The sequence below is a fragment of the Calonectris borealis genome, chromosome 3, assembly GCF_964195595.1.
Source record: "Calonectris borealis chromosome 3, bCalBor7.hap1.2, whole genome shotgun sequence".
Classification (NCBI taxonomy): Eukaryota; Metazoa; Chordata; class Aves; order Procellariiformes; family Procellariidae; genus Calonectris; species Calonectris borealis.
Window position 1 is genome coordinate 104,363,802 of NC_134314.1, and position 11,732 is coordinate 104,375,533.

Consider the following 11,732-nt stretch of genomic DNA (forward strand, 5'->3'; position numbering starts at 1 on the left):
AAGAGCAGAACTACCCCTGCCTTTATGTCAGGCAAAAAGAGTAGAATTGTCAACCACAGGAGATGACAGACACTTACTAAACCAGCAAATCTCATTCAAAAGGATCCAACAAGACAGGCTTGCTTTATTAAAGCATCTGGTTAAGCAGCCAACTAAATATTTATCCTTGAGAAAGAGGCAGAGTTCCAGCTCCTCCGGGCCAGAAGCATTAAACCCTGCTATCCCGGGGCGCTCGCACAGAGGGGAAGGCACCATTTACGGTGCCAATTGTTCCTCGAAGGTCTCTTGTCCAAGCGCTGCCTGACCCCCATCCCAGCTTCGCTGGCAAGACGAGTCAAACCAAGCCAAACTTCGAGGCAACCTGGCTGCCAAACACAGGTTTTCAATCGTGCCCTACGAGGAGGGGACACCTTCTAGGGCACAAAAAAAAAAAAAGGTCAGAATGGCAGCAAAGGGCCACCCTGCACAGAGGTCAGCGTCCACCTGCGGTGCTCAGCCCGACATCCTCCTGCTTTGGTTTGGGTTTTGCAGCATCGTAGTGCTGGAGGTACCATTGTGAAATTCAGCTTGAAAGAATAATTTTGGTTGGAAAGGACCTTCTTGCCGCCCCCTCCCCCACCTTACAATACATCAGAACGTTCCATCTTTAAACTTTTTATCATTTTATAAAGTGAATTAAGGAGAACAAAAAGGAGAAAGAGACATGAAGTCTCACAACAGATTTGTACAGATTACTCTGCTATTTCAAGCAGGTTCACTTAGTCTCACTTGAAGGGGAAAATGCCATTACATTGGGGGAAAAAAATCCTTTTTATAATCTGTGCACATACATACAAGATTATAAAATGACGTTTCTGACCTTGTCTTTCCTCTCTTCCCTTCCTCCCCTTTTCTCGTCTTTACTTTTTACATAATGCTGGCATAAGATCTCATTTTATTGGAACCAGTAACTGTTCAACTAAAAGACCCAATGCTTTGTCAAGAGCTTTGCTGAAAAGGATAAAACCAGATTTTACAGTAGTTACATGGCTACACTTTCTACTGACCTATTCCTGAACCCTGACTCACTCAGGGAGGGAGTTGCATTCCCCAGAGATCAAATAGAAATATGCATAATCCATTAGATACTGTTTTTCAGTCATTTGTGGTCTAATGATTGACAGTCCTTCACAACAATACATAGAGTAATCTCAAACAGTTTTGCTTTTTAGCAGGGGGGGGTTAGACAGTTTTTTGTTTCTTTCTAAGAAATCGGCTTGAGTGAAACATGGATGTATTCCTAACACGAAGGTAAAAGTTGGAGTACACCTGGGATTTATTTAAACATAAGACCAAACTAAAGTATCAAAAAAAAAAATTGATCTTTACTTTGAAGAGAACACATATTCTTACCTGAGACTGCACGGAGGAGACAAACAGGATTTTAGTACTGTTTTGTGAGCATGGGATTTAATGAAGCTTAGTTTCTTCCTTACTTGTACATCACAGTTTGCTGATTAGGATTTCTAAGAAAAGGCATATTCCAACTAAAGTATTTGCTGCATTTGGGGAATTTAAGAAGTCTCTGTCCAATATGGACACTTGCAAGGATTTTCTCCTCGGTACACTTAATGGGCTTCTCTCCTCTACTCAGCTACCCAGTTGCACAAATCTTCTAGAAATTTGAGCTTTGTCAAAGTATTTTTGACCCTTCTGTAGAATTTGATTGGCCAGTGAGTTCAAAAATGATGGTAAAGCCTAGAGAGGGGAGGGGACCGTCACCAAATGACTGCATCAGCCTTGTTTCCCTACAAACCATGGCAGGAAGACTAGAGGGGCAGAAGAAGAATTGAATTTTGGATCTGAAGGAAAGGACATCACCCAGCACCAGACACATCCAAGCTTGCTAGCTCCAATTATTCCTCACCAAAGGAGCAGAAGAGGATACAGGGAGACTCTCTCAGAGCTGAAAGAGGTCGGTAATTCTCTTCTCTCCTAAACATTTGAAGCAGCAATGGATGCTACCAGAATCAATCAGAAAAAGAGATTAAAAAAAAAAAACAACAAAAAACAACTTCTGTCAAAAAATGCTGTACTGTTGAAATTTGAACTTTACAAAATCGGTTCAACGTTGCCAAAACTTTGTTTAGAAAAAAAGTGGGGAAGGTGATGAAAGAAGGGGAAAGTGTTCCAACAACATCAAAGCATTCTCTTCTGTGTTGTTAAAATATTTTTTATCTTGAAACACAAACTTTTTGTGCTGACATATTTCTTTTTGCATAACACAAATGATTTTGAAAAAGAAAAAAACCCAAAGCAATAGAAAACCCCCATGAAACTGAATACTGACCAAAATAACTTCCTTTGCTACTCTACTGTCCAATTTGTTTTCTCTGGAAAATTTTGAAATGTCAGGCTTTGTTCCAAAGTGGAACAAAACACGTTCTGAAATCACAAAATGCTTTGTGGAAAAAAATGCTAACCCACTGACGGAGCTTTTGTTCGCAAACGCAGGTGGACCTCCAGAGAGAATCATTAGGCCCCAGACTTTTGCTGCACCAACTAGATAAGCCCACAAGGAATACGAGGAGAATCACTTCATTCATTTCGCTCCTTTCTGCACTGGAAGGAAAGGGAAGGACCTAACCTCTCTGTAAGGACACCCTAAAGCATCACCAACAGAAAGGGAAAAAAAAGTAATTACTGGGAAATCTTCATCTCTAGAAGGGGAAGGGGAAGATGATTCTATTAAAATCCACATTAAAAAAAAAAAGTATGAAAAAACACTATGCAATACTCTGACTTTCTGCCCTATTCCTGCCTGCATATTCTCCTGCCTATTCTGCACACAAACACACAGAGTGAGATTCTTCTCTCATTCTTTATCATTACTGATGTACGAAAAAGGAATTTTTTTTAGTTTTCATCTGCACTAGTTATTTGTATGCTACCTTCCACGTGCCACCATTACAAAGGGCCACGGATCAACAAATGTAAGACACTGCAAGATTATTAGATTTCCCAGCTGTGCTTACAGAAAGCATCAGCCAGCACAGACAGATGATAATGCAGCAATTTCCAGGCAACCGTTTTCAACTTGTGATTTGCAAAAGCCTAGCAGCATGCAGGATACATGTAAGGAGTCCACAGAAAGTAAGTAAGAAAAGACAGTTCATTTGTGCCATGCACGTTGGAGAGATATTTGTAAAAAGGCCTCAATACTTAACACTGAACTCTACAGCAAGAAGTAGAAAATAAAGGATTTCAGTCTTTAATAAAGTAAGACTGGGTTTCTTCAGCCTTTTCAGAAGCATTGGGAACGTAAAAGAAGATTTTCAAAGTTTCAAATCTGAAATATTTCAGTTAAACAAAAAAGAAGGAAAAAAACCACCATCCTCAAACTGTTACTAGTTGCTCCTGCTAGTAACACAGCTGTTGTCTCTTTCAGTATGTTAGTAACAAGAATATATTTATGTGAAGGTGGATATTTAAAAGCCAGTGGTCTCCTTCCCACTGGCATAATTCAACCAGCAGTGTTGGTGAAACCAGGGTTACATTTAGATAAAAGGTACTGTAACTTGGCCCTTGGCATCCCAGTTCAGAAAGTAACACCCATCGCTTTCTAAGAAAAGAAGAAACCTCATCTTCGTATTACAAAGAGCTCTCAAAGCTATGATGAATGAGCAACAGCACAAAACCCTGAGTGCCGTTCTGCCTTCAGTTTTCATGCAACCAGAATATGTTTGTCCAAGCTCCAGCTGCTGATCATATCTGGCCAGCTCCGAGAACAACATGATTCAAACAAACAGACTGCCTGAGCTAAAAATGTGTCCAATTATACAGCGACAGATGGTCTTTCCCGGGTTACTCTTACCTCACGTAATTCCAGCCTCTGAGCCACAGCTTCCAAGCACTCCTGCCCCGTGCTCTCCACGGAGAGGGTGCACTCGATCACATTGTTGTCCAGCAGACGGATCCTTGTCACAAAGCAGTTCTTGCTCAAGACGTTGTAGCGTCTGGTCCGTCGCAGTTTCAGCCCGAAAGGCATGGCTGTTGGCCTGGAAGGTCACCCTTTCCCTGTACCCTTCTGAGAGTTATCAGCACACTTGTCGACTTGCCTTGAAGGCTTCTTCAATAGGCACTACTCTCCTCCAGAAATGGAGGTAGCTGTCCATTCCCAGGGCTAGCTTCAAGGGATTCCTGCAAAATACATACAAATAAGTAGAGTTCAGTGTGAAATAAGATGTTCCTAAAGATCAGTGGGAAAGAAAAAAGCTTAAAGGAAGAGAGTCACATTTAAAACCATAAAATAAACACCTCCACACACAGTATTGCCAGGCACTTACTACATCTCCCAAAAGAACACCTTACACAACAAATCTTTCAAAATTCTATTTTGGCGCTGAATTTAAAGCACGGATTTAATTGCAAAGCCGTTCTTTGAGAAGCTCGGTACAAACAGCAACTCTACAGGGCACACATCCAGAGGTGCTAACTCTCCCACCATTACCCCCACCACAGGGGTCTATAACATAATCTTCAAGTTAAGTTTTGGTGCCCTCAGGCCAGCTTTGAAAGCTAGCTTAAAAAGCTAAGGAATAGAGGCATTTAAAAGAGGTGCGATTTTGAAAGAAGAAAGGCTGGCTGCAGCCAGCAGGAAATGCAGGCGCTCAGCATCTCTGAAAAATCAAACCTAAAGTATGCATGTGAAAGGCAAGAAGCATCCCAGCCGTTTCAGAGAAGGCTCCTCTGAGGCAGTCCCTGACATTTTGCTCACTTCCAGCTCCAAAGCAATTCTGCATTTCACTCTTTCAGGTGGAATGAGTAACTGCAGGAGCAGCTGTCAGAGACCAGGATAAAACCGAGTGGGAGGAAGAGGACACATACTCTAGATGTTGTTTCTAATTACTACTCCTAAAATTTATCAGGGACACGTGCAACTGTTAAGCCAATATACAAAGTAGAAGAACTAGAGATACAGAAATAATGACATTTAAGAAGCTATGATCCTCATCTGCAAGATCCACTTCTTTTTTTAAAAAAAAAAAGTTTAGTTAGGAGTAGGTTCAAACTAAACCAAAACAAAGCATTTGCACCAGCATAACCAGCTTTAAAATGTCACTTTCCACATGCAGAGAGGTATGAAATAAAAAGCAAATTACTTGCTACCAAACCTTCCTGGTTTTGTTTGAATATTTTGGAGAAAAAGATGGAGGGACACTGGCATTTAGAAGTCCATTTTTCTTAACAAATAGTACTGCAAACAAAAATTAGCTCCCATTTCCTTGCTTCTTAAGAGAAGCAATGGAAAGCAATGCCAGCAGAGTATGCATCATTTAGCTGGATGTGACACTTCAAACAGATAGCACATTGCTCACATGTATCATTTGGCATAGAACTGCATGAATCAGTTATTTTCACTTTTTACTGAACGTAGTTGCTATGGAGATTATTAGAAGCAGACTGACTGACTACAGTGATTACCATTACGCTCGAAACATAACTATCACGTATTTGATAAAGTGTATTTTCCAAAGCCGGTATATCTTGACATTTATTAGGGGGTTAAAGCAACACAAAACAAAAAAACGTCACACACAGAAAACCACAAGCAAGCTCTCACTGGTTAGGTGTGCAACTACCCTGACAGTCTCCTAGCTTTACCAGAGAAAAGCCTAGAGACTTTGAGAAGGGGCTCGTGCTATTTGACTGAAGTGCAAACAAACCTATCAAATTAACTGCTGTGGTTCAATGTCCATTTCTAACTTTCGTGGGTACGGACATAATGTATTACTTTCACACAATTGCACGAGAGAGCTGTTATACCTTGCATCACTGTAATGTCAGAAGCCATCAAAGGCACATCATAGAATCATAGAATACCAGGTTGGAACGGTCTTCAAGGATCATCTGGTCCAACCTTTCCTGGTTGAATACATGAATACATCCTCACAACAATCTGATGAGGCAGGGACATGTTACCCAGGACTCACGAAAGAGAAACTGAAACAAACATCAGCCAGCTTGTCCAACATCACTCGGGAGAACGGCAACAGATATGTACTAAAACACACAGGCCAGGCTAGTGCTTTAACTCCTAGGCAACTATTTGGCAATTACCTTGCCTACCAACCTATCCAAAACTACAGCACAAAGTTGAAAAGTGGGAAGAATGGAAGGAAATTACAAAGAAGGAAGGGTGTGGAGGACTACGTCTTATCAAGAACAGCATTTTTGTTCAGTCTCTGGCTTTGCAGATTATTCTAAGTCAGACACATGGAGAGTTTTAGCTAGCCAATTCAATTTTAAAAAAAAAAAAAAAATCTTATCTTGCATTACTGTTAGTTGCACACATTTCCTCGCAGAACATGAGCCATTCTCTGTACAGTAATTGTATAGTTAATAGTAGCCTAAAGATGAAATCAATGTTAGTAAAAAAAAAAAAAAAAGATGAAATCAATGTTAGTAAAAAAAAAAAAGCGATTGGCCTTGCTCAGCAGGCACATTGAACACTACAGCTATCGCAGGATAAGCCATCCCAGAAGACTTGTGTGCAAACATGCTACTGTAGGATAAACCCACCAATTCCTGTAAGACAGAAATGTCAAAATGGATTGCAAATGAATTGTTCTAAGCTATATCATACGCTCAGGTAAACAAGGCCAATATTTCCTCCATTTTTCAAGAGGCAGTAAAATAAAAGGAGTTTTTTCCTTAATTCTGCCGGGGGCAATCAGCCAGCACCGTTTTCTAAAGATGCAGACACACAAACCGGTTAACGGATGCACTTTGTGTAACAGGGTTTGGATTACTTTTTCATTTCACTTAAATACACATGAATGCCCGATGACAGCTCTTTCACATGAAATGTCACACTTAAATTAGTTTCCAGTTAACGAATGAATTGGGATGGTGAGGCTGGGACAGTTTAAACCATCTCCGATTGGTCCAGCCTGTAACAACTATTAACTCTTAATTCAATGCACACATCTAACTTTTCTGTTTACACTTCTTCTGGATGTTTGACCAACTTTCAACTTGGGTTTTCTGTTAAGTTGACACTCAGAAAGCTCCTGGTAAGCTTTCTAAATAAGATCTCAAAGGCCCTCGTCGCTTACAGGTTCCTAAAGCAAACAGGGTATTTAGTTTCTTTATGTTTGTTTAATCTTAAAAGCATCAGGGGCATCCATTTTTATTCACAGTTATTTTGTAGACAACTAAAAAAAGCAGAAGACTGGAGGTAGAAGAGTTTTGGTCTTCCAAATGAAGGATTATTTCATTACAGGATCTTCTTTCCTGGTTAAAAGGTTGCCAAGGAACAGCAACATCCCTAACCAAGTTAACCAAACTATGCAGGCGTTCACAACACTCCCCTCCTCAAACTCACACTTTCACTACAGTTAAAACAAAACAAAAAAAAAGAAACTAAAGCAAGCTTATAAAAAGCTCATCAGATAACCATGAACTCATTCTCCTTTTAAAAAAGGATTTCTTTTATGAATATTTCAGGTGTGAAAGAGACAGACGTGACACCTTTTAAACTGACATCTTCTATTTAAGGATTTATTTTTCTGGAAAGAAACTAGACTGAGCTCTTTACGAACCTTGGGTATTTTTTCTTTTTTCTTTTTGTTCCATGTTTTGATTATTTTGGATTCTTTCTCCCCCCTCCCACTGTCATACTTCCAATTTATGTATCAATTGCTCTCTGCGAGTTAAGCTTACTCTAACAAGCGTGCCGAACTAAACAAGGTTTTTAATAGGAGCATAAGCTTGGGAATTTAAACATTCTGCTAAATAGAAATTCCCTTCGTATAAAGTACATACTTTGCAGGCACATAAAACAACCAAAAAAAAAAGTCCCCCAACCATGTCCCAGAAACCACAAATACAAAAAAAATAAAACACAATGCTTTGCAGAAGCACAAACAATTTACCTGCCCATCTAACCACTCATCTGTAAGTAAGCCATCACTAATACCTGATATGAATCCCAATTCAAAAGTAAAAGCTCAAAATCAGAAGTTGAAATAAGGTCCCTCTAAAAACCAAAAGCCTGGCAGTAAAACTCTCAAGTATCTCAGAAAGTATCGGTCCGAGAGACTAAGACTTCTGTAACGCTCAGACAGGCGGGTGCTGGGGACGGCGCGGCACAAAAGCTGGGGCGCTGCCAGGGAGCAGCAGGAGCAGGGCTGCCCCGGGAGAGGGGACGAGCTGGGAGCCACGGGTGACCCAGCAGGGCACTGTCCTCACCCGCTGCAGCACAGTCCTTCAGGAGATGAGCCAGGCCAGCGGAGCTGGGTGCTGGAAACGGGTCCGTTGACAGCCCCAGGCATGGCTGGGGTTGAGCCAGGTCCAGGGGCCAGCCAGGGAGCCCCATCTGGGGCAGCAGGAGACACGGCTGGAGACCACCAACCGCAGAGCTCAGGCAGGGACTGACAGCCCCGGGCTGATCCGAAATGGAGGTCCCAGACCTGTGGGCAGGGTGGGGTGGAAGCCACAGGTGAGGCTGGTCAGGGCCATTAAGGCATACAGGCACACGCAGGGTCCCCACACCCAATATAATTTCCAGGTGCAGGACCAGGCCAGCAGAGTATTCTGACTGCATTTTAAACCTTTAACTCCTTTGAGTGCATGCTCATTCGAAAGCTAAATTTCATTCTGCAAAATATTTCGTCTGAAACAGTTTGATGACATTGTGTACAAAATGTAAAATCAAAACAGTTTTTTGAAAAAAATACAGTTTCATCAGTACCAAGATGAAGAGATACCATGTCGTAGTGGATTCTTGGTAAAGTTTAATATTCTACTGTTTTAGTAAACCAAGGAAAAAACTGAACAACGAGCCAATGCCTTTGCTATCATAGACATTGGAATCCTATTTCTTACATTATTTATTTCAAAAAGCCATATGGATAAAGCCAATGGCTGTGGGGAACACAGGGAAGACTGAAGATGGCAAAAGAGGATAAAGAACGAAAACAGATTTGATACAGAATAAAACTAAACCTTTAACCCGTGATCTCATTCCAAGCACAACATAAGTTCTCTTAACAGCTTTCCCAGAAAGCAGCTTAAAGATGGAGCCTGATTTAAACCACCTATGTCTCAGCTCAAGACATGCTAACTTGTCTCGATACTACACGTGGAAGCCTTACCAGCATATCGCCTTTGCAAAGGCAGCAGATGTGGATGTATGTTCTCTCCAACGGTATTTGATTCCCCCACAACACCACTGCATCTTGCAAGGGGAGAGAGGAGAAATCATTGAGCATTCTTGCAAGAAATCCTTCCCTGTACAAAAGAAGTTTCAAGAAGTACCACTCCCCTCATCGTTCAGCAACAGAATACTGTTATTCATGTACACAGCGGTAGCAAAAATCACATATCTCATACAACCAAGAATATCTTCCAAGCGCAACGTTGGGCACCAAACTGAAACACCTTCAAGCCGCAGATGGCACAGCTGTACTGGTTTAGGAAGAAAAAGGCTTATCATGACCCAGAGCAGTAACGCTACCTATTAGCCACCAGCCTTCTTCACTGGCCAGTCCTGCATGAAGAACTAGGTTAGATTCACACTGTGATATGTAACTCAGAATTGCTTCTGATTTTTAAGAAAACTTGGTTAGTTTCTGTATAAAATATAAAAATTTCCTGAGGGGTTTAAATTACCTGATGCAGATAAAAATTTGTGCGTTTTCAAAACAGTAACTTTTTTTCCTTTATGAGACACTACAGTGAAACTAGGTCAAACCACTAGTACACAAAAAGCAAATCAATGAATATTTTACACCTTTTCCAAACCTAAAACCAAAAGAAGCCAGAAATATGAAAAGTTCTTCTTTCACTCTCCCAAAGTCAGCTGGGGCTGGCCAGATTTTTTTGTTAGTAGTTTTAAAAGACAGACTGAAGGGAGCAAGGGAAGCCGCCAGGCGTTTCATGAGGAAGAGGCCATAGAGCAGAAGCTGCTTGGTGTGGTGAAGGACACTGCTCCAGTCACAGGGCATTCTCCTGCTTCCTTAAATTTATTTGAAGGCCGGGAGAGAAGAAAGGCTTATAAATAATTAAGGCCAAGATAACTCTCGGGACATTTCCAAGTATGTGACTTGCTCTTCTATTACAGACTCCATATATTTAACTGTACCACATCCAAAGGAGCGTAAAAAAAAAAAAGCGCATCTGATATGAAATGCACTTAAAGCGGAATGCTTTCTCTCACTTCATTTGCTTTTGTACGTAATTTCTGAAACTCCAGGAAGAAAGCAATTACTGTCAAACTGCAGCCTGTATTTACCAACAGCGCGTGGCACCCCTCCAGCATTCCTAGCACTGCAGGAGCAGCAGCACACCTAACAGAAGTATGTAACCCTGGGCTGGGCGCGAGACCGCAGCATTTGATGTAAGCTGCAAGTGGTGCGCGAGCCTAGAGTTTTAGGGAAGAATAAAAATAACAGTGTATGGGAGACGGGACGTCTGGCACAATCCATCTCCATCTAGTTGAGTTCTGTCTAGAGGAGGAAATCTCTCCCTGAGAAACAGCTTTCTCTGTCTTGATTGCTCTCATGTGAGAGTTTCATGCAGGTAGTGCTTGGCAAGGAGTATTCCTGTACCTAACATGATGTCTGTATCCCACCCAGTTATGGGTGGAATTCCCATCAAGCCTGATAAAGTCTCAGGAGTCAAATTCATCTCTGGACAGATGAAAGCAGTTTTTAACCCTTACGTAAAGCCGCCTGCTGCAAAGCCACTGTTTTCAACTACTTGCTTATGGAGTCCCTGGCAAGACATGGACCTCATCCCCAGGCATTTAAATCTTTAAAAATTCTTGGGGAGATTTAAGCATTACCATAATCCAAATAGTAATAAACCCAATCACATTCTCACCTCTACATTCTGGAAAAAGAATAAAATTATACTTTCATTTCATTTTTATAACTATTACAATATCCCATGCAGAACTTTCAACATCTCTAAGCATCTAGAGATCCTATACCTGTGTGCACGAACAGATGCCAAGGACTCTAGAACATTCAAAGCAGAAGACAACTGCTACTGGTTCTACTACTGTGCATCATCAGACACCAATACACAGCGGCCAAAGATCCAAAATCGTCTCAGTTAGCATTTCTACTTTCCCAATTCCATCACAGCTTTCCCTTCCCAGGAAAATTTCAATTTTCCATCAGATCCATCTTTGCTGTAACAGATTTTTTGTATCTAACTTGTGTGTTTTCACTGTATCCCACTTGAGTCAGATTCTGCTTTCAGTAGTCCAAATAAAATGTCTAGAGAGGTTTAAATAAAGTCAAAAGAATCACTCCAATTGGGACCGGTTAAAATTCTACCCTTTCTTTCTTCTCTTTTGTTGCAATACCTGCGAGGGTATGTACTCACTGACTCCGAAGTGCATAAATGTTAGTAGGTGCACCATTCATTATCCCCTCCTCCCCTGCTAAAGCCGCACCTGTGCATCTTTGTGTAAAAACAGCTCTAGTGCATCCACAGAACAGTTCTGTGCAGTTTTGTGGATACGTATCTATCACGCAGACACCTAGTTACTCTTCTGCATCAAGGTGCACAAGTACCAAATATTTTTGTGGATCTCACTAAGTCAGTGTCTGACAAATAGCCTCTATCACAGAAAAGATGTGAACTTCCCAAACTGCAAATTAGCACCTTATCCATTACTTCCTCACTGATCGCTCCAGAATACCCTCAACAACCCAACAGGTCTTTATAATGAAACTACT

At 41.2% G+C, this 11,732-nt stretch overlaps 1 protein-coding gene across 1 annotated transcript in view; it reads right to left on the reverse strand.

Annotated features, from left to right (window-relative positions):
- PTPN14 (protein tyrosine phosphatase non-receptor type 14) overlaps positions 1-4,027 on the reverse strand; it is a 72,505-nt gene extending 68,478 nt beyond the window's left edge. Inside the window, exon 1 of the mRNA XM_075147078.1 lies at positions 3,854-4,027. Within this exon, the coding sequence (XP_075003179.1) occupies positions 3,854-4,027 (174 nt within the window). The remainder of the gene's footprint in view (positions 1-3,853) is intronic.
- Between the last annotated feature and the right edge of the window lie 7,705 nt (positions 4,028-11,732).